General features: G+C 38.5%; 1 protein-coding gene across 1 annotated transcript in view; it reads left to right on the top strand.

The window, feature by feature from the left end:
• The first annotated feature begins 2,101 nt into the window (after nt 1-2,101).
• Nucleotides 2,102-23,286, top strand: part of LOC140730739 (kinesin-like protein KIF20A) — a 44,124-nt gene continuing 22,939 nt past the window's right edge. Inside the window, exons 1-10 of the mRNA XM_073051607.1 lie at nt 2,102-2,291; nt 2,387-2,491; nt 9,876-9,995; nt 10,901-11,039; nt 13,513-13,697; nt 16,233-16,341; nt 18,026-18,229; nt 19,156-19,267; nt 19,409-19,480; nt 22,942-23,088. Of these exons, the coding sequence (XP_072907708.1) occupies nt 2,187-2,291; nt 2,387-2,491; nt 9,876-9,995; nt 10,901-11,039; nt 13,513-13,697; nt 16,233-16,341; nt 18,026-18,229; nt 19,156-19,267; nt 19,409-19,480; nt 22,942-23,088 (1,298 nt within the window). The 5' untranslated portion in view covers nt 2,102-2,186. The remainder of the gene's footprint in view (nt 2,292-2,386; nt 2,492-9,875; nt 9,996-10,900; nt 11,040-13,512; nt 13,698-16,232; nt 16,342-18,025; nt 18,230-19,155; nt 19,268-19,408; nt 19,481-22,941; nt 23,089-23,286) is intronic.

Here is a 23,286-nt window from a genome sequence, read left to right on the forward strand (position 1 = left end):
TAGTTCACTTTTAACAGAAGTGGTTTCTCAATATATAACATAATTAAAAGGGTATTTATTTATTGAGAAGGCACAGAACAAGCTCTTCAGGTCCTTCGAGCTGTGCCGCCCAGCAATGATTTAACTTTAGCCTAATCACAGGACAATTAACCTACTATCTGGTACATCTTTGAAATGTGGGAGGAAACCCAAGCAGTCATGGAGAGAATGTACAAACTCCTTACAGTCAATGGTGGGATTTGAACCCGGATCGCTGGTACTATAAAGTGTTGTGCTAACTACTACACTACCATGGAGCCCTAACTGGACTTGGAAACTCAAAACAATGTTGTGGAACCTTTATATCCATCACTCAATTATAGCAACACACACAAAATGCTGGGGGAGCTCAGCAAGTCAAAGAGCATCTATGGGGGGGGGGGGGGGTGATTAAACAGTCTATGTTTCAGGCCAAGACCCTTTATTATGCTTCAAATACAGCACCTTCATGCTATTTAATGCATTTATCTCACTGCTTTCTCAAGTTCAAGCATGCAGTAATGTAGTGCGCTTTAGACTATTTTATATATTTGCATTTAACTGCAAAATTGCCTTTCATCTGTGATTGCTTCACCATTTGTAACCAATGATATCAAAACCGAGCTAAAATTTTGACAACAAATTCTGATTCTATATAGCCAATATCTGTTGGGCTAAATGTCTAATCAGTAATGATGCAGAATTTGTGTTTCACATATTAGAAGTAGTATTGAAGTGGAATAGTGTTGAAATATCATGCAACAATAGAATATTTAAAAAAATATTAAGGCCATGAGACATAGGAGAGGAATTTTATCTATCTCCGCATCTTCAAGGAGCGATGGTTCAGAAATGTGGCATCCATCATTAAGAACCCCCTTCACTCAGGAGATGCCCTCTTGTCATAGTTACCAGCAGGAAGGAGGTACCAGAGCCTGAAGGCACACACTCAATGATTCAGGAACAATACCTTCTCCTCTACCATCTGATTCCTGAATGGACATTGAACCCATAAACACCACCTCAGTACATTTTTAATTTTGCACTACTTATTTAATTTAAGTAATTAAATATATACATACTGTAATTCAGTTTTTTCTTTTTCATTATGTATTGCATTGTACTGCTGCCACATAGACAACAGAATTCACGACATATGCCGATGATATTAAACCTGATTCTGAACCCCATTCATCTGCCTTCTCCTCATACTCTTTGACAAGGTTACTAATCAAGAACATATCAAAGGTTAATGCTCGTGACTGGCTGAGCATCGCCTGCATGCTGCTCTTAATAATAATACTGTTTAATAATAACCTATGAAACTAATACAAAAAAGTGAAAATGGAAAAAACATACTATTCATATTTTTCAATAAACAGTTTTAGCTATTGTTCACTGAAGGAACAAAGAGATACTATATATTACTTAAGATGAATTTTTATTCCACTGCAATCTTCTATGCTGTGATTTTGTTTTAACTTCCTGGTTAGCTTACAATTGCTGCATTGTTTTCAATTTGTTTTAAAGGAAAAGTTCCTTTAAGAATAATCAATAGAGGTCTCAAACAGGTGTTGGAAACTCTCAATTTAAAGGGCCTCCTTTTAAACGTATATTTTTGTCTGTCAAAGAGACGAAGGTCAACCACCATGTTTTAAATATTTCTATTTTTAGCAGGTTAGGATGAATTTTGTTTGTGTACTGTGCCATGTAGAAATTTGAGAAAATTTTAATCCACTTTTCCATCCTTGGAACAGTCATTTGCTCCAAGTCGAAACTTCCCGTCGTTGGCTTCGATCAGTTTGTTTGCGGACATCTGCTCATTTAAAAAAAATTAAAACCTTTTTAAACAAACTTTAAATCTTTCGGTTGCTTTTGCAAATTAAGTCCTAGAGTTTAATTGCCTTCTGATGTCCCGTTAATTTGAATGTTTATAAAAATGAGAAATCTTATTTTGTTCATCGAGCCTTTAAAAAAAACACATCCGTGGCCAATTAGAGCATAATCCCCGTCCCAAATCGATCCGGTGTTTAAATGATTCAGCTCTATTAGTAAACGCGCCAATACTGATTTTGTTCTGAGTCACATCTGTGTCAGTCTGGAAGTGTGCACTGGATGGTACGGTGGATCAGTCTAAGAGTAACTTTATTTCCCTGGACGTTGCAGAAATGATGGCCTGTATACCCGAAATTCCTACTTTCAGTGAAGGAGAAACTCCAGAACAGAGGCCGTGCGGCCGCTTGACCGAGGCTTCTAAACGAATATGTTTTGAGGTCGGTCCATCTTGAATTTGGTCTAGGATAGTCCCTGGCGCTTTTCCTGGTTGGTGTTCTACCAGCTGAGTTAGTGTTCTCCTTATCCTCAACAGGACTATAATCAGGCGAAACCATTAGTGGCTGAAGATCAACGGCTTAAAGTGTATTTGAGAGTAAGACCGTTTTTAAACGTGGAACTGGCAAATAACGAATCTCAGGTGAGCAAAAACTAACCGATTCATTTCATGTTGTTTTGTCAAGTATTAGTAATTTATTTTTTTGTTTGAATGTAGCTCAAAATTGAAACCTTTCGTAATATCATTCAACATTGTCAAATTCACAAATAGACCCCTTTTATGCAGATTGTTGTTTTTCAGTAGTAATACATAGGTCATTATTTTGATTGGAAGTAGTTCAATAGGAAAAAAAACGGAGAGAATCTTTTTCTTAAAAGAAGATGCATTTCAATACAAAACACGAAGTCTTCAGGAATTGCTTCATGACTTGATGCTGATCAGAATATATTGGGTAATAGAACACTAATTATGGTGAGAAGAAGCTTGATTTTTGAAAGTCCATCATTGCGTGCTGCCAATGAAAGCAAGTTTGGTTGAGGGCGTCTGGCGTTATGTATTGTTTACAGATTGACAGTGGGGGGTGGAGGAGTGTGCAGGACATATCTTGCCCACAAAACTTATTTAAGTCATAGGAAAGCACAACACATAGGGTCTTAATAGTGTGTAATGAGCTATCATGACTCTAAGTGAAGAAGTTTCCCCTCATGTTCTCCTTAAACTTTTCATCCTTGACCCATGATCTCAAGCTATAGTCCCACCCAACCTCAGAGTGAATGCAAGCAGGCTTTTTTCCACTATCTATAACCCTCATAATTCTGGATACTTCTATCAAATCTCCTCACAATCTTTTATGTTCTAAAGGAATAAAGTCCTAACCTATTCAATCTTTCTTTATAACTCGGGTCCTCCAGACCTGGCAACATCCTTGTAAATTTTCTCTGTACTCTCTCAACCTTATTTACCTCTTTCCTGGACCATGGACGCAGTTAACAATTAATTGGTAATTGTTTAACTACAACCAGTTAAATTTTTTAGAAAAGAATCTGTGCCCATAGACTTCCATGATATTTTAATCTGTTGACGGGCATATGGAAAACTGAATGCTGGAATCCCTAAATGTGAGAGGCCTAATGCTTTTGTAAATGCTGACTTGAGTTCTCTGTTTTTGCTATGGCTTCCATATGATGTGGCTTCCAGTCTGCCCAGCTCCTAAGTTAAAGACTTAATGTTGCACCAACGGTATGGAGTCTGCAGTTCCCATGGCTGCTTGGGTCTCATTTGGGTGCTCCCTTTTTTCCTTTTATATTACCTACTTTGGATCTTCCCCCCACCTTCCCAGTGTGTCAGTGAATTGTAGAATCTGGGAAGAGGAGTAGAGGAACTGAGATAAATATAAGGTGACTAGGCTACGGGGGAAATTTACTGGGAAGATTAGTGCCAGAAATGGCCTCCTATGGCATAAGTAGATGTGAAATGTAATATGGACTTTGGGGCTAATTTGCATGCCAATTTGTTTAGCATTGAAACAGTAACTTAACAGCACTTAAGTGCATTTTTTTTTGGTTTCTTGGCTACAACTTACAAACATTCCCATGCAAATTTAATATTTGAACGGGAATATAATAAATTGCAGAATTGCCTTAAGATGTCTTAAAACTTGTGTTCACTCTGTTCCATGGTGTTTAGTGCTTTCTAGGGTAAATTCATATACAAAAATGTTGCATTAATACAAATCCATTCATCAAAAGTTCTACAATAATTAGACTTTTGTGTGATTATGTTCTCCATTTCAAATATTTTCCAGTTGGAAATGAGCTGACCATTAATAATAGCAAAATACAGTCTCAAGGCAGAACTCTTCACTTGGTCCAAGAAAAATTCCTTTACAAAGGAAATGAATGCTTTAGGTAGTTTAAACAAAACTATCTTTTCAACATCCAGAAACCATTTCTAGAACAATGCACACAAAATTCTGGAGGAACTCAGCAGGTCAGGCAGGATCTATGGAAATGAATAAACAGTTGACATTTCGGGCCATGACCCTTCTTCAGGACTTGGCCTGAGATGTTGACTGTTTATTAATTATCATAGATGCTGCCTGGTCTGAGTTCCTCCAGCATTTTGTGTATGTTACTTTATATTTCCAGCATCTGCAGACTTTCTTGTGTTTACCATTTCTAGAAGTTGCAATTAACTTCGTTTCTAGTTACAAGGCATTCCTATCGACAATACCAAGAAATGCATCATCGCAAATGTTCAGACACCGAGATGAAGTCAGGAACCTGTTTTTTAAAAAAATTATATAAAGTTGCAGACATCTGTATTAAAAGTTGAGCAAACTAAGACTTTTTGTGTTTGAACTGATGGAAATAAATAAAACTGAAGCTCATAAATGGGGTAGATTGTCAGTCAAGAGGTTCAAGATTGTTTAATGTAATTTCCATTATACAAGTGTAAAGTAGACTGAAATGTTACTTTGGGTCTGACGCAGCACAAAAAATAAGGTAAAGAACACAATAATTTAAAATTTTTATATACACACATACATACACAAACATAAGCTGTTTACAGGGAAATGTATGGAAGAAATGTGGCAAATGTTCAGGGGATATTTGCATGGAGTTCTGTATAAGTACGCTCCAATGAAACAGGGAAAGGATGGTAGGGTGCAGGAACCGTAGTGTACAAAGACTGTTGTAAATCTAGTCAAGAAAGAAGAAGAGCTTATGAAAGGTTCAAAAAACTAGGTAATGATAGAGATTTAGAAGATTATTAGGCTAGCAGGAAGAAGCTTAAGAAAGGAATTAGGAGAGCCAGAAGGGGCTATGAGAAGGCCTTTGTGGACAGGGTTAGGGGAAACCCCAAGGCATTCTGCAAGTATGTGAAGAGCAAAAGGATAAGACATGAGAGAATAGGGCCAATCAAGTGTGACAGTGGAAAAGTGTGTTTGGAACCGGAGGAGATAGCAGAGGTACTTAATGAGTACTTTGCTTCAGTATTCATTATGGAAAAGGATCTTGATGATTGTAGGGATGACTTACAGTGGACTGAAAAGCTTGAACATGTAGATCTTAAGAAAGAGGATATGCTGTAGCTTTTGGAAAGCATCAAGTTGGATAAGTCACCAGAACTAGATGAGATGTACCCCAGGTTACTGTAGGAGGCAAGGGAGGAGATTGCTGAGCCTCTGGCAATGATCTTTGCATCATCAATGATTAGGAATAGGCAGCATGGCTTTGTGAAAGGAAGGTCATGCCTTACAAGCCTAATTGAATTTTTTGAGGATGTGACTAAACACATTGATGAAGGTAGAGCAGAAGATGTAGTGTATATGGATTTCAGCAAGGCATTTGATGAGGTACCCCATGTAAGGCTTATTAAGAAGGTCAGGAGGCATGGGATCCAAAGGGACATTGCTTTGTGGACCCAGAATTGGCTTGCCTACAGAAGGCAAAGGATGGTTGTAGACGGGTCATATTCTGCATGGAAGTCAATGACCAGTGGTGTGCCTCAGCGATCTTTACTGGGACCCCCTACTCATCGTGATTTTTATAAATGACCTTGATGAAGAAGTGGAGGGATGGGTTAGTAAATTTGCTAATGACACAAATGTTGGCGGTGTTGTAGATAGTGTGGTGGGCTGTCAGAGGTTACAGTGGGACATTGATAGGATGCAAAACTGGGCTGAGAAGTGGCAGATGGAGTTCAACCCGGATAAGTGAGAAGTGACATACACAAAATGCTGGTGGAATGCAGCAGGCCAGGCAGCATCTGTAGGAAGAAGCACAATTGACGTTTCATAGAAAATAGGTGCAGGAGTAGGCCATTCGGTCCTTTGAGACTGCACCGCCATTCAGTATGATCATGGCTGATCATCCAACTCAGAACCCTGTACCTGCTTTCTCTCCATACCCCCGATCCCTTTAGCCACAAGGGCCATATCTAACTTCCTCTTAAATATAGCCAATGAACTGGCCTCAACTGTTTTCTGTGGCAGAGAATTCCACAGATTCACCACTCTCTGTGTGAAGAAGTTTTTCCTCCTCTCGGTCCTAAAAGGCTTCCCCTTTATCCTTAAACTGTGACCCCTCGTTCTGGACTTCCCCAACATCGGAAACAATCTTCCTGCATCTAGCCTGTCCAATCCCTTTAGAATTTAATACGTTTCAATAAGATCCCCCCTCAATCTTCTAAATTCCAGTGAATATAAGCCTAGTCGATCCAGTCTTTCTTCATATGAAAGTCCTGTCATCCCAGGAATCAATCTGGTGAACCTTCTTTGTACTCCCTCTATGGCAAGAATATCTTTCCGCAGATTAGGGGACCAAAACTGCACACAGTACTCTAGGTGTGGTCTCACCAAGGTCTTGTACAACTGCAGTAGAACCTCCCTGCTCCTGTACTCAAATCCTTTTGCTATGAATGCCAACACACCATTTGCCTTTTTCACCGCCTGCTGTACCTGCATGCCCACCTTCAATGACTGGTGTACAATGACACCCAGGTCTCGTTGCACCTCCCCTTTTCCTAATCAGCCACCATTCAGATAATAATCTGTTTTCCTGTTCTTGCAACCAAAGTGGATAACCTCACATTTATCCACATTAAATTGCATCTGCCATGAATTTGCCCACTCACCTAACCTATCCAAGTCACCCTGCATCCTCTTAGCATCCTCCTCACAGCTAACACCGCCACCCAGCTTCGTATCATCCGCAAACTTGGAGATGGTGCATTTAATTCCCTCGTCTAAATCATTAATATATATTGTAAACAACTGGGGTCCCAGCACTGAGCCTTGCGGTACCCCACTAGTCACTGCCTGCCATGCTGAAAAGGTCCTGTTTACTCCCACTCTTTGCTTCCTGTCTGCCAACCAATTCTCTATCCACATCAATACCGTGTGCTTTAAGTTTGCATACAAATCTCCCATGTGGGACCTTGTCAAAAGCCTTTTGAAAATCTAAATATACCACATCCACTGGCTCTCCCCTATCCACTCTACTAGTTACATCTTCAAAAAATTCTATAAGATTCGTCAGACGTGATTTTCCTTTCACAAATCCATGCTGACTTTGTCCGATGATTTCACCTCTTTCCAAATGTGCTGTTATCACATCTTTGATAACTGACTCTAGCATTTTCCCCGCCACTGATGTCAGACTAACTGGTCTATAATTCCCCAGTTTTTCTCTCCCCCCTTTTTTAAAAAGTGGGATTACATTAGCCACCCTCCAATCCTCAGGACCTAATCCAGAATCTAAGGGGTTTTGAAAAATTATCACTAATGCAGCCACTATTTCTTGGGCTACTTCCTTAAGCACTCTGGGATGCAGACCATCTGGCCCTGGGGATTTATCTGCCTTTAATCCCTTCAATTTACCTAACACCACTTCTCTACTAACATGTATTTCACTCAGTTCCTCCATCTCACTAGACCCTTGATCCCCTACTATTTCCGGAAGATTATTTATGTCCTTCTTAGTGAAGACAGAACCAAAGTAGTTATTCAATCGGTCTGCCATGTCCTTGTTCCCTATGATCAATTCACCTGTTTCTGACTGTAAGGGACCTACATTTGTCTTGACCAATCTTTTTCTTTTCACATATCTATAAAAGCTTTTACAGTCAGTTTTTATGTTCCCTGCCAGCTTTCTCGCATAATCTTTTTTCCCTTTCCTAATTAAGCCCTTTGTCCTCCTCTGCTGGTCTCTGAATTTCTCCCAGTCCTCAGGTGTGCTGCTTTTTCTGGCTGATTTATATGTTTCTTCTTTGAACTTGATACTATCCCTAATTTCCCTTGTCAGCCACGGGTGCACTACCTTCCCTGGTTTATTCTTTTGCCAAACTGGGATGAACAATTGTTGTAGTTCATCCATGTGATCTTTAAATGCTTGCCATTGCATATCCACCGTCAACCCTTTAAGTATCATTTGCCAGTCTATTTTAGCTAATTCATGTCATACCTTCAAAGTTACCCTTCTTTAAGTTCAGAACCTTTGTTTCTGAATTAACGATGTCACTCTCGGGCCAAGATCCTTCGTCAGTGTGAAGTGGTTCATTTTGGTAGGTCAAATATGTTGGCAGAATATAGTATTAATGGTAAGACTCTTGGCAGTGTGGAGGATCAGAGGGATCTTGGGGTTGGAGTTCATAGGATGCTCAAAGCAGCTGCTCAGGTTGACTCTGTGGTTAAGAAAGCATATGGTACATTGGCCTTCATCAATCGTGGGATTGAGTTTAGAAGCAGAGAGGTAATGTTGCAGCTAAATAGGAGTCCGGTCAGACCCCATTTGGAGAGCTGTGCTCCGTTCTGGTTGCCTCATTACAGGAAAGATGTGGAAACCATAGAAAAGGTGCAGAGGAGATTTACAAGGATGTTACCTGGATTGGGGAGCATGCCTTATGAAAATAGGTTGAATAAACTCTGCCTTTTTTCCTTGGAGTGACGGAGGATGAGAGGTGACCTGATAGAGGTGTAGAAGATGATGGGAGGCATTGATCGTGTGGATAGTCAGAGGCTTTTTCCCAGGGCTGAAATTGCTAGCAGGAGAGGGCACAGTTTTAGGGTGTTTGGAAGTAGGTACAGAGGAGATGTCAGGGCTAATTTCTTTTTTACACAGAGTGGTGAGTGTGTGGAATGGGCTGCCGGCGATGGTGGTGGAGGCGGATACAATAGGGTCTTTTAAGAGACTCCTGGACAGGTACATGGAGCTCAGAAAAATAGAGGGCTATGGGTAACCCTAGTTAATTTCTAAGGTAAGGACATGTTCGGCACAGCTTTGTGGGCTGAAGTGCCTGTATTGTGCTGTAGGTTTTCTATGTTTCTATGAGACTTATGAGGCAAGTTATTTTTACACAGTGGTAAGTGTCAGGGGAAGTGGTGGAAGCAAGTCTGATAGCACTATTTAAGAGATGTTTAGACAGGTGCATGAACATGCTGGGATTGGAGTGATACAGACCATGTCAAGCAGATGGGATTAGTTTAATTTGGCATTATGTTTGGCACAGACATTGTGAACTGGAGGGTCTGTTCCTGTGCTATACTGTTCTATGTTTTGACTTTCAGTCAAGTGATGTAGTTTGCTACAAATATTATTAGATTTGGATATAGTTTATTAATGTTGAGGTATAAATCCAAAATGAAAACTTGCACTATAAGGTTGAAGCTTTGCTCAGCAAATACTTTTCAGAAATGTGGTATGTAAAATAAATTTGCTAATCAAAATGTCTTGGATTAACTTTGCTGATTGCTTTTGTCTGTAAAGAAGTATAGAGTTCAGGGGTTTACTGTGTATCCTTGCATTTTGGTTGGAAGTAGCAATTCCCATATGTGTGGTATATTTTGGTTTCCAGTCTTTTTTTATTAGAACTATTATTTTGGGTCCATGACATTCTCAAACCACTGGATGTGAACTAGCTGCACTGTTGCACAGAGATCATATGATATCTTGTAAATGCTGATAGTTTTTGTAGGTTTGACATGAACTTTGTTAATATTTTCACCTTTGAATGTGTGGCTTAGGGCTGTGTGATAATAAAAGATTCAGAAACTGTTGTGTTGGCAGCACCTAAACATTCAAGCACTCTGAAAAATAGTGAAAGAGGAATTGGGCAAGCTGTGCACAAGTTCACATTTTCTCAGGTGAGTAATATTTTGATAATACCTTTAGTATTCCTGATTCTGAAAATGGCTCCTGACTACCTCTGAGCTGGAGTTGTTCTATTTTCAAAATTATTTAATTCACTAAGTTTTCTTTGAGTTTATTGCTCTCTTGCTCATCATTGCCACAGTTTTGAAGGTGCACTTCTAAATTGTTTTATTTTATTATGGAATATAAACCTTTGAAAGTTTCTTTGGTATTCCTTTCCCTGTGAGGCAACCATGGTCCATTGTAATTTTTACTGCATTTATTGTTGCTGCGCTGTGGTGGCAGCAGTTGAGAGCCAATGATATGACTAAGTCTGGAGATGCCTGCGCGCAATATTACAAAGAACGGCAGAATTCCTTTCATGAAAGGCATTGGAGAATCGGGTTTTTGTGTTAACCACTTGTACGGCTACTGTTCTTGCAATGAATAACCTTTTCAAAATAAAACAAATGTAAAACCATCATCATGACTGGGCATGCTTATTTGAATTGGTTTGGTCAGATTCAAAATAGCTGAATAAAATGCAAAACAGTTTTGTTTTATAATGAGTCACACACAAAATGCTGGAGGAACTCAGAAGGCCAGGCAGCATATATGGAAAAGACGCTTCAGGCTGAGACCCTTCATCAGGGTGGGAAAGAAAGTGGAGAAGTCACAATAAGACTTTATTATTCTTTATTTATTAAAGTACACGCTTTATTGTCACTACAGGTGTGAACATAGTCTCTCAAGTAGATTGCATTTTGCTTTCAAATCTGACAGTATTTAAAATATTCTCATGCTTAGTCAAGTGGCATTTTGCTCTTTCCTTGCACTAAAGTCATTTCCAGATAGTTCTGAATCTATTCTTCCATATAATCATGTGCAACATTTATTATATTTTATTATCTTTTGTTAGATATTTGGCCAGGAAACCAGTCAGACTGAATTCTTCAACAGCACAGTAAAGGACCTTGTTAAACAATATCTCCATGGACAAAACAGTTTGGTATTTACTTATGGAGTTACCAATGCTGGCAAGACCTACACTATTCAAGGTATGAATCTGGGAGAATACAAGAAAAAGAGAAGTAAGTAAAATGTGCTTGGGATGGTGGAGTCATGCCAATCAAGTTGCTTTGTCCTGTAGTGAGCAAATTGTACTCATCTTGGTAAGCGTAGAGCTTGGCTTCCCAAACATGATTATGCCATGGACTCCTACCATGAACCAAGGGATCCAGGATCCCCTGGTGTCGAGTATTCCATAATGTCACTGATTTGTGTAGTGTTCATGATAAAAAAAAAAAGCTTTGGTGTGTCAAGAGATCTAAATCCTGGAACTTCTGACAGAACTGAGTTGTCAGATTATCCACTAGAAGGACTGTAGTGTTTTTAAAAAGGTGTAAAAGAAACTACATTTGTCTTTGTTTCTAGTTATTGTCTGCTTTTTAAGCTAATTATGTGGATTTTAAAAAATTAACCACTTTTAAATGTCAATGAAGTACTTAATGTTAGAAATACCTAAATTATGAAAATCAAATTATCACATTTTACAGCTGGGAAAAAAAAACACTTTTTCATCTGGATTTATGATATAGTAAGGCAAATAGCAAGATGGAGCTTCTCACCAAATATGATGAACAAGTGACTGATATAATGGCAGAACTTAAAATCCTAGATGACATGCATAGGATCTTCAGTCAGTTCCATGTGCAAACAAATCCTTGCTCAGTCTGAGCTTTGTTCAGGTCAGGGCAGTCAACAGTGCTGAGGGGCCATTCTCCAATGTTTGCATAATCCCTTCCAGATTACCAGGACCATCAAACTTGATTGAAATGGTCATGTTACAGCTCCCTGTGTTGAGCATATCTTCTTTCATCTTTTCAGTAGATTCCAGGAATGGTACAGCCATCTTCTAATGCTCCAGTGGACATTGCTCCAACCTTGTATCGTCTAAGTAAATCTGACTGTTCATTTTGAAGCAGTTTACTCATGAGGATTGGAAATATTCCTATCAGAAAAAGTGAGATAATTGTCCGCTCCCTATACTGGACCAAAATCATTGCTAATTCATGTCCATTGGTTCAGTGTAATCTTACTCTGACTTTCATCTCTGCTTGTCTCCTTTGTGCTTTATGACATTTTCTTTCACCGTACACCCTGTGGCTGCTTCCACCGTTGACTCTTTCCCCTTTGCCATTGTACAGGAGTATTAGCTGGGCATCTGAAGAAGCCCCTGCTGGTGAGCAGTGAAATCATCACCAATGCTGCAAATCTCTGGGTGTAGATTCCATTCCTGACTTCTTGCTGGATTAGAAGTTGTATTCGTATATACGTTTGTACTTGGGATGCATGACCTTATTCATCAACTGTTGTGTAATTCTGCTGTTGGTCTCCACCACTGATTTTTCTAATAATTTTCTGAGCATTCAACTTGGGTGTGTACATGCTGAACATAACTTTCCATTTCTCCAGACAACCATGCACCCTTTTATTTCTCCATTATTTTATGACTTTGCAGCATGCCACTGGAATTCTTCTACAGCTTTGCTTTCCGCAGGAACAGGACAGCGAAGGCTATTCTTGCCAGCATTTACCTGCTTGACAGGCCTGGGACGCTCACACTATATGCCATATCTGCTGGCAATTAAAATGCCAGACATTTTTGCATTAGAGGCTTCCATGACAGTCAGTATGAGAACCCACATAATTCACAGCCTTGTATACTAGCATGGCCTATGCAAGTCATTGCCAGCTCTCGGGGCTTAATCCCTGCCTGCATGCTAGATTATGTTATTTTGTGTTTTTATATCTGCATTTATTCTGCACTCTCCATGAAGTCAGATCCAATCTCTAATTTAGTTTTGCTCAATTTTCCGTCATGTCTAGGTTGTCAGTCAAATTAAGCTGTGCCTGATTTTAAAAAAGCCTAGAAAGTGTTTATCTTTATTTGCCATTGTCATTTATCCTGACAGTATATCTGTCCTTCTGGCTAGGAAGCTGGCTATGCATATCCCCTTACCTGTACTTGCTCTTTGATGGAAGTTACTCAAAAAAAAGTTATTTGAATGCATTCAAATAATAGCCAACTAATTGTGTAAACCACAACTGCATCCTGTTTAAATGGTCAGATTGAACATTTTTTTGATAATTGAGTTTTTTTGTTTACCTTACATTCACAATTGAAATTAAATATTGTATAATATTTCTGTTTTAATACTGAGATACAAATTCATCCAAGGTAAAATGTAATCCTATTTTGCCAGTTTTCCCATCTATTTCAAATCATTTATGTTAGTTGCAGGAAAACAAGATGTTTTTATTTGTGCAAACTCCAATATTGAAATCTTTAACTTCTCTAAAGCTAATGAAACTGTTTCATACTTCATTTTCTGTTTTCAGATTTATTCCAATTTTTAATTAAAAAACTTTAAAAATGTTCAGTGTTGTAGTACCGACTTGTATACGTATTGTTTGCCTGCCTAAGAATATCACATCCTTTCAGACAATTGCACTCTTGATTAACCATAGGTACTGGTAAAGATGGCGGTATCTTACCAAGATCATTGGCCATGCTCTTTGATCACATAAAAGGCAGACAATATGAAAGTATGGATTTAAAACCACACGTCTGTGATGATGTGTTAAAACTGGATAGTAATCAAATCCGGCAAGAAGAAGCTATGAAGTCTGCAATCTTTTCTCCACTGAGAGAGGTGATGTTCAACAAATTTCTTTTTTGTAATAATAGTAGTGCTTATCAATTTATAATTTATTTTCCAATTCCAAGTCTTCAGTCCTGTTGGGAGATGTACGTTACATATGATCTAAAACAAAATTTATAAACGGTAATTGTATCTCCCTTTAAGTTGACTTTTTCAGGGTAACACCCAGATGTTATGAAGGTTTGTGTGAATGTATTTGCGTTTCACATGGGGAAAGCCACATGTCGTCTGATTGATTTCCACCTTTTATTCAGCTTGTTTATTTTTAAAGATTTGGGATCGACTTCACTTCTGTTTTTCTATTGACAGTGAATTTAATGTTTAGTCAAAAACTTCCAACAAATTTTAATACTAGTTGTGAGTGCTCCACGGCATTCTCATCTGCTATGATGAAGTACTAAGAGAGGTTGGTCATGGCTAGAATCAACTCCTGCCTAAGCAAGGACCTGGAATTTGCCTATTGCCACCATAGGTCTACAGCGCATTCAATCTCATTGGCTCTCCAGTTGGCCTTGGATCACCTGGGGAATGGTAATACCTATGTCGGGCTGCTGTTTATTGATTACTGCTCAGTGTTTAACACAATCGTACCCTCAGTTCTACACAACAAGCTCCAAAATATGAGTCTTTGTACCTCTCCTCTCCAACGGAATCCTTGACTTCCTCAATGGGAAACTACAGTCTGTGCAGATTGGAAATAGCATCTCCTCGCTGACAATCAGCACTGGCTCACCTCAATGACGTGTGCTTAGCCCACTGCTGTACTCTCTCTACACCCCCATTTATGTGGCTAGGCACAGCTCAAACACCATCTATAAATTTGCCAATGATACAACTATTTTTGGCAGAAATTCAGATATTGATAAGGAGACGTACAGGAGTGAGATAGATCAGCTGGTTGAGTGCTGTTGCAACAACCACCTGGCACTCAACGTCACTAAGACCAAGGAATTGATTGTGGACCAGGAAAGGGAAGTTGAGGGAACACACACCAGTTCTCATTGAGGGATTAGAAGTGGAAAGGGAGAGCAGTTTCAGGTTTTTTGGTGTCAACATGTCTGAGGATCTATCCAGTATATTGAAGCAATTACAGAGGAGGCATGACAGCAGCTATAGTGTGTGTGTATATACACTTCTCCAAACCAGATGGTAATGCAACCAATTAGATTGTTCTTCACAGAACATCTGTAGAAATTTGCAAACATATGAGTTTGAGGAGCTTTGTATGTTGCCAAAGACACTTGCAAATTTCTACAGATGTTCTGTGAAGAACAATCTAATTGGTTGCATTACCATCTGGTTTGGAGAAGCCACTGCACAGGATCATAAAAAGCTGCAGGAAGTTGTAAGCTTAGCCAGCTCCATCGTAGGCACTAGCCCTCCCAGCATCCAGGACACTTTCAAAAGACAATGCATCAAAAAGGTGCCATGCATCATGTAGGACTCCCATCACCCAGGACATGCCCTCCTCTCTTTGCTACCGTAAAGGAGGAGGCACAGGAGCTTGAAGGCACACACGCAATGTTTCAGGAACAGCTTCTTTCAAAGGTTTCAAAGGTACATTTAATGTCAGAGGAATATATACAATATACATGCTTTTTCTTCGCAACCATCCACGAAAAACAGAGGAGTGCCCTCAAAGGATGAATGACAGTTAAATGTTAGAACCCCAAGGTCCCCTCCCTCCTGCACGTAAGCAGCAGCAAGCAATGATCCCCACTCCTCGGCAAAAAAAAGCATTGGCACCCGCCACCGAGTACAGTGTGAGTAAAGAAACAGCAAAGATACAGACTTGCAGTTCTCCAAAGACTACATTGTTCACCTGGTATTCGACATACTACAAGTTCTCTCTCTCCCTAATAAGGGAGAAAGAGGTGTCTGTTTCACAGTGAGCAGAGACATAACAGACAACTTGTTGGTTTCCCCTCTATCATTAGATTTCTGAATGGACAACGAACCGATGAACAGTACTAAGAGTATTTTTCCCTCTCTCTTTCTGCACTACATATTTAATTTTAATGTATTTATTTATTGTAATTTATAGTTTTTATTATACATTGTAATGTACTGCTGACACAAAACAACAAATTTCACGACATTTGCCAGTGATATTAAACTTGATTCTGACATTCTTGCCTGTCGATATTATTAAATACAAGCTTTAAAATCACTAAGGAAAATGCATAACTAAAACTATTAGATTACCTAGTTAAAACATAGAACAGGATGAATGGATTTGCAGTTACACCGTATAAAGCTCTGTATTGCACATACAGGCATTAAAATAAACACCTATCTTGTTGCACTCTTAATTACAGTATTACAGAATACTTATTCTGAGTCATGTTTGATAAATAATAAGTTTTGTAGTAAACAATCCTGAAAGTGGTGAATTGATAATTACCAATACAGTGTGGTCCTATGATACAAGTTTTATATTTTCACTTGGGTTAGTTATAATTTAAATCTAAATTACTCTATAGATTTTTGAACCAGAACATAAATTCTAAAGATCATTTCTTCCAGGAGATGGAATACCAGCTTTTCAGGACCACATCTAACAAGAATGTCCAAAAAGAGTTGGCCCAGGCAAGCTCTATCACTCTGGCAGACCGCATTCCTTCTGATCAGCTAGGTATCTCTTTTCTTCAAGGAATTTGCACAAATGGAAATGTATTAAGTGCTTTACTTTTCAGAAACAACAAACCAAATTTTTTCTTTGGTTGCAAGCCATCAAGAATTACAATTTTTGCGGTAGGACTATCAGATTAGCAAACTTTTAAAATGAAATGATTGCGATAAATATGGAATCTAACTGTTTAATGATTAATTTCAGTATTTTGAAGACTATCTACTGCCAGCCTATGGATCCATACCACTTCAGCTCTTCAGTCCTGACCACCATTCTGCTTATTCTTCCCACTCCTCCTGAGTTGTTTTGCAAGTCATGATTGATGTTGATCCAACAGGCATTTGACAAATTATTTTTGACGCAATGAGTTTATATAAAAAGGAGTAATGCTAGCACAGAAAAAAATAATTTAATTATTTTTCTACTTTAATAATTCTCTTTATAGTAATGGAAATTTTCCAAATCCACACAATGCCACTGCTGAAAATCTGCTCCTTTTGCCACCTATACCAAACTACGCTTATCCTAACTTTTAAATTAAGGCAGCTGGAGGCACTGGCTAAAATCTGAAACTCCTCCCCTTTTCTATAATTCACATTCACCTTAACATGCAAGCAACTTCAAATCAATTAGAAACTTTTAATCTGATCTCAAGTGCATCAAAAATACAAACATCAGTAATACTGCAAAGTTATCTAGAGTCATGCTATTCAAGGCAAGAGTTGTTGCAAGTTGTAGTGTTCTCGCACAGGTGTAAAAGAACTCTGAACTAAACACCAAGCATAAACCAGTCAATGAGGCGGTCCCAGTAGGATTAACCGTTTACTGTTCACTCTTCCACATTAACGTATGGTGAAAACTGTTGATAAAACAATACAAAATATATACAGTATTTGTTTCCTTGACATCACATTTACGTCGTAAATACTTGCAAAAGTAAAGCTACAACAACTATATTACATTAAAGTGCAACATACAGTTAGAATCTACCTACGCCATCGACTGGCTTTAAATACACTTCAACACAAACTATCCGCAACTCTTTAAATAACAAAAAACATAAACTTTATCAACTGTCATTACTTTTAACAGAATCAGCGTTAACATTTTTAATTCAACATATCGATTATCTCATGAATTTACGGCGTTGCTTCTCTAATGTTTCTAGTGCGTAGAAAGAAAACTTTTCTCGCGCTGATCCTGCACACATAAGCCCCCTCCTTCCCGTTTCTCCAAACCAGTATTTTCCCACAAGACGCGGCAAAACCGGGTGTGACATCATTGCATGCCGCGATATATCACAGACAACGAATTTACTTTAAACAACCTTAACTTTAACTAGAAAATGATAACAATGAATTACTAAAGTGAAAATATAATAAACTAAACAAATGCCTTAAAGGCAACACACAAGTAATTAATACTTTATTTTTGAATTAGAGGCATTCCCACATCACCCAAATCTAATCCCATAATCCCCTGCTTTGGTCATTCCCACATCACCTTGTTCGAAGAAAGGCTGTCAATTGTCCAGATTGTATCTATAATTCTGATGATGAAGTTTAAATCCATGTTAATTATTCCTTATTATTCCTAAACGTTTTTATAGGAATTGCATTTCCTGTTATCTTTATTTTTGTTTAAGAATGTTTGAGAAAGTTCAACTAATTTCATTTCTACTTCATAGCAAAGCATTCTGAAGTCATAACAGCTGCATCTGATATGAGCCTTGTTGATCAAAAGCAGCGAAGATTCTCGGTATGGGTTTCCTTTTGTGAGATCTACAATGAATATGTGTATGATCTATTGGATCCAATGCCAACTTCAAGAAACCAGAAACGTCAAAATTTGCGAGTCTGTGAAGATCAAAAAGGAAACAGTTATGTTAAAGGTGCAGCCTAATCTTCGTGATCTGTGATGTAAATTATTTATTAAATCTTTGAAGTTTTTCATAAATATTAAAGGAATCTTCCTCTTGAACCCAGAAGCCAATGGGGGGGGTGTGTGTGTGTGTGTTGTATAAAGCATATTAGCATGCCATTTTTAAAGTCCCTCTTGCAAAGTTCTAAGCAATCTACAGCTGATTGTAAGTGGTTTGCAATGTGTTTGTAATTGCAAAGTTACAGTTGTGACCTTTCACACAGCAAGTAACATTGTGCTAATGACCAGATCATTAGCCAGGGAGGTCCAAAGATTGCTTTCCTATTTATTAGTTATGAAGGCAATGCAAATATGTTTCTCTCTAGTCTTGCCAAAAATAATCAAGATGAATTCTCTGTTTATAATGGTATTAGCTAAAGGGTAGATGTTAATTGGGACTTTGCAAAAACTACTTTCCGAACTTTTAAATGGGCAGGCAGAAAGGGACTTGTGCTTAGCATTACAAACATTGGAGAGATATCTGAGACTCTTGTTGGACTCTCAACTTGAAGAATTGTAATCCATTTCCAGGAGAAAAACAAGATTAGGAAAGTAAAACTTTTTTTTAAACTTTTACCCCTGGTCTGTTTTCCATATGGTGAATGACGGTGTGTCATCACTATCAGATTTCTGAATAATCCTATGAGTGTATGAGCACTACCTCACAATTTTTGTATAATGTATACATCTATTCACATATATATATATTTCATACTGTAAGTTGCAGTATATTTTTACGTATTGCACTGTACTGCTGCCACAAAACAAATTTCATGCTGTATGTCAGTGATAATAAAACTGATTCTGATGGTCTAATCTTTTGAAAGTGGTTAATGCTGACTGCAATATTAATTAATGTCCATAAAATGTGTACTTAAATTATTTTGAATATTTCAGACCTCAGATGGATCAATGTTACCAGCTCAGATGAAGCTCTTAAAGTCTTAAAGATAGGAAATAAAAATCGAAGCTTGGCTTCAACCAAAATGAACAACCAATCCAGCCGAAGGTATACTCATAATCCTGTTACTATGTAATGTTAGACAAGTTTGCTTGTCAACATCTCTCAAAATAATTTCCATAGCAAAGTGTTAAAGTGTATTTCTATTGTATGTATGAAATACCTGATTAGTTTAAAATTATCTTACAGTCACAGTATATTTTCCATTCGACTGATGGAAATAATTGGTGGGGAAAAGTCTCGTGTTTTCAGGACTTCTGAGTGAGTTATCATTTTGGGAAAAATAAATATTTAGTGTCATGTTATCTGCTATCGCTTTATGTAAAGTTCAAACAAGTCTAAAGTTATTATTGTTCTATGCCTCCATATTACTAAATTTTGTTTCACGACTAGCTTGGAAGTCTTCCTCTTTACTCCTTGACAAAGATGATAAAAATAGACATTCTTGAACGTTTTTGTATGTATGCCTTTAGTAAATCATACCTGTGTCAATCCTAGAAAAGATCTGTTTGATTTGCATGGGAGTGTTTTAGTAATTTCCTTGGGTATGTTTCTGATTATTCAGTAGCATTTCCTGTGGGATCGCTTTCCCTTGCTTTTTTAATAGATGATGCACAGCTAAGCTTGTTAGCAGCCTTTATGAATTTAAAGACCCAGAATGAATTTTTTTTTACTTGATTACCAACCAGCATTCAGATATAGCCCCTTTCTTTCTCTTTGCACACCTTTTAAAATCTATTGACTTTCTTAGCCAATGCATCCTGGGTATGATCAATCATCTAATAAAAAGTGAATGAAATACCAATGGAAGTCAGTGGAAAGAAAGATCATGCATTTGGGGTGGGCACCCCACAGTTTCAGATGCTCCACTGCATTGAAAGTTTTACTTTCTGAAGTGTAGTCAGTCGGAAGGAGGATGCATGTCTTCAGCCTGGGTTTTGAGCTCAAGATGTCAATATATTCTGGGTTTACATTTGTAAGACTATTGTAAGTCATAGTTAACAATTGGCAGATTATTTCCCAGCTTTAAGAATATCAGAAATACAAAGAGAAAGCATGAATTTAGCTCCTTGGGGTGTGCTTCATCTTTCAATTAGCGTTACTTTGGAACTATTGGAATTAATGCAAGAAAATGATGCCATAATTCCCTTTATCTGAAAATCTGTTGAGCTCTCTCTTGTACATAAAGTGGGCATCTGAGCCTCCAAAATGCTCATTGATGGAATACTCCAAAATTTATTCTGTTCTGAGTGGTGTGTGTGTTGGGGTTGGGGGATGTGGTGAATTCCTCTTGTCTCTCCTGTATGGGCAACCACTATTCTAAGACTGATATCAGCAAGACTTACTGTACATCGGGCTGTTGTCTTCCCTACTAATTAACAAGCTTCAAAGCTTGGGCCGTAGTACCTCCACATACAACTGGATCCTTGATTTCCTCATTGGGGACCACAGTCAGTGCAGAATGGAAATAACAATTTCTTACTGTCAGTCAAAAAGGATGCGTGATTAACCTGCTACTCTACTCTCACTACACTCGTGACTGTGTCAGGTCAAACACCATCTATAAATTTGCTGATGACACTGTTGTTGCTGGTGGAATCTGAGATGTTGACAAGGAGGTGTACAGGTGTGAGGTAAATTAGCTGGTTTCATGATGTCGCAATAACAGCTTTACACTCAACATCAGTAAGACCAAGGAATTGATTGTGGACTTCAGGAAGGGGAAGTCGAGGGAACAAACTCCAGTCTTCATTGAAGGATCAACAGTGGAAAGGGTGAGCAGTTTCAAGCTCCTGGGTATCAACCTCTCTGAAAGTCTGTCCTGGCCCAGAAAACTGACGAAGTTACAACGGTTGGCTATGTTAAATTAGGAGTTTGAGGAGATTTTGTTTGTCACCAAAGACTCTGGCAAACTTTTACAGAGTTTGTATTGTACTGCTGGTGCACAACAACAAATTTCATGATGTACATCATTGATACTAAGCCTGATTCTGATTTTGGTTCTGAATCTATAGGCACCAGCTAGAAGGAGCACCATACTATATCTGTCCCGTCAAATTCTGGTTAGACTTCTGTGTGCTTCAATGAGATCACCGCATAGTCTTCTAAACTCTTATACAGTATTAAAAACCTCAGCTCAGCTCAGATTGGCAACAACATCTCCTCCACAATCTCCATCAGTGCTGATGGACTACCAGGCTGAGTGCTTAGACCCCTACTCTACTCACTTCATACTTGTGACTGTGAGGCTAAGCACAGCTCCAATGCCATACTTAAGTTTGCTGACGACACCACTATTTTTGGTCAAATCAATGTGGTGACAAATCAGCATACTAGACCGAGATTGAAAATCTGGCTGAATGGTGCCACAACAACAACCTCTTACTCAATGCCAGCAAGACCAAGGAACTGATTATTGATTTCAGAAGGAGGAACCTGGTGGTCCATGAGCCAATTTTCATTGGGGGATCAGAAGTGGAGAGGGAGAGCAACTTTAAATTCCTTAATGTTATCATTTCAGAGGAGCAGTACTGAGCCCAGCATGTAAGTGCAATTATGAAAAAAGCAAGGCCGTGCCATGGAAAATTCTACAAAAAGTAGGGTACAGCCCAGTCCATCACGGGTAAAACCCTCCCCACCATTGAGGATATCTGTACAGAGCGTAGTCGCAGGAAAGCAGCACCATCATCAGGGACCCCCACCGCCCAGGCCATGCACTCTTCTCACTGCTGCCTTCAGCAAGAAGGTTCAAGAGTCTCAGGACCCACACCTCCAGGTTCAGGAACAGTTATTACCTCTCAACCATCCAGTTCTTGAACCAAAAGGGGATAACTTCACTTGCCCCATCACTGAACTTCTCCCACAACCTAATAGATTCACTTTCAAGGACTCTTCATCTCATGTTCTCAATATTTATTATTGTAGTTTTTCTCTTTTGTGTTTGTACAGTTTGTTGTCCTTTGCACATTGGTTGTTTGCCCATCCTGTTGGGTGTAATCTTTCTTTGATTCTATTGTGCTTCTTGGATTTCTGAGTATGCCCAGTAGAAAGTGAATCTCAGGGTTGTATATGGTGACACACATGCACTTTGATAATAAATTTTCTTCAAGGTTTGAAGCTTGTCTGCTTATCCTCTCTTATATGCTACAAACTCCATCTTAGGAATTAATCAGTCCTATATTTGCTGCACCCCTTCCCAAGTCAGGATGCTTGCATTTGTAGGGAGACCAGAAATGTAAATGATATTTCTGTGAGCCCTACGTAATTCAAGCAAAGTGTCTACCCAAGTTGTCTTGCTGTAAAGACCAGTGTTAATAAGGGGCTCCAACAATCCTTTTCACACCAACACCTTTCAATCTCATCATTTTAACAAAAACAGTAGTTTAACTCTTTATATAAAAAGGGATCTCACATATCATATGTTATTTTCTATCTGCTGTGCCCTTACTAACTCACTTAACTGATCTCCATTAAGTCTGTGTTATTCTCATACCTCTCAGTGCCATTTAGTACTTTTGCCCTCTGCAAGAAAGTAATTCTTTCTCGGGTCTGAATGCCTTTAATTGTAACTGTTAACCCCAGTTTAAGGCATGCCAGCTCGGGAAAACATTATCCTTCTGTCATGTCCTGTAAGACATTTGTTTGTGTCATTAACATAACCACAGCAACATATAATTATTGATGCGATGTATGATTATCAATCTTCTTTTTACTGAATGTAGCCTGTGCTTGTGTGATTTGGCTGGGTTAGAGCGCAGTGGTAAAGCACAAACTTTTGGAAATCGACTGAAGGAGGCAGGCAACATCAACAATTCTCTTCTTATCCTTGGCAAGTGCATTTCTGCACTAAGGAAGAAGCAGCAGAATAAGTAAGTAATAAATAATTGGATTAACTTGTTAACTATCAGCATTTAATTTTTCCTTGAATTTTGAAGCCTAAGCATGTACTTATCAGCAAACCATTGGTTAATGTTTTAATCTGGAGTAGGATGCTGCTGGTAATCCAAGGGCATTAGCTCAGAATTGAAATCTTGAGTTTGAATACTAGCAAAGCTACACTTTAAATT

The sequence above is a fragment of the Hemitrygon akajei genome, chromosome 1, assembly GCF_048418815.1.
Source record: "Hemitrygon akajei chromosome 1, sHemAka1.3, whole genome shotgun sequence".
NCBI lineage: Eukaryota > Metazoa > Chordata > Chondrichthyes > Myliobatiformes > Dasyatidae > Hemitrygon > Hemitrygon akajei.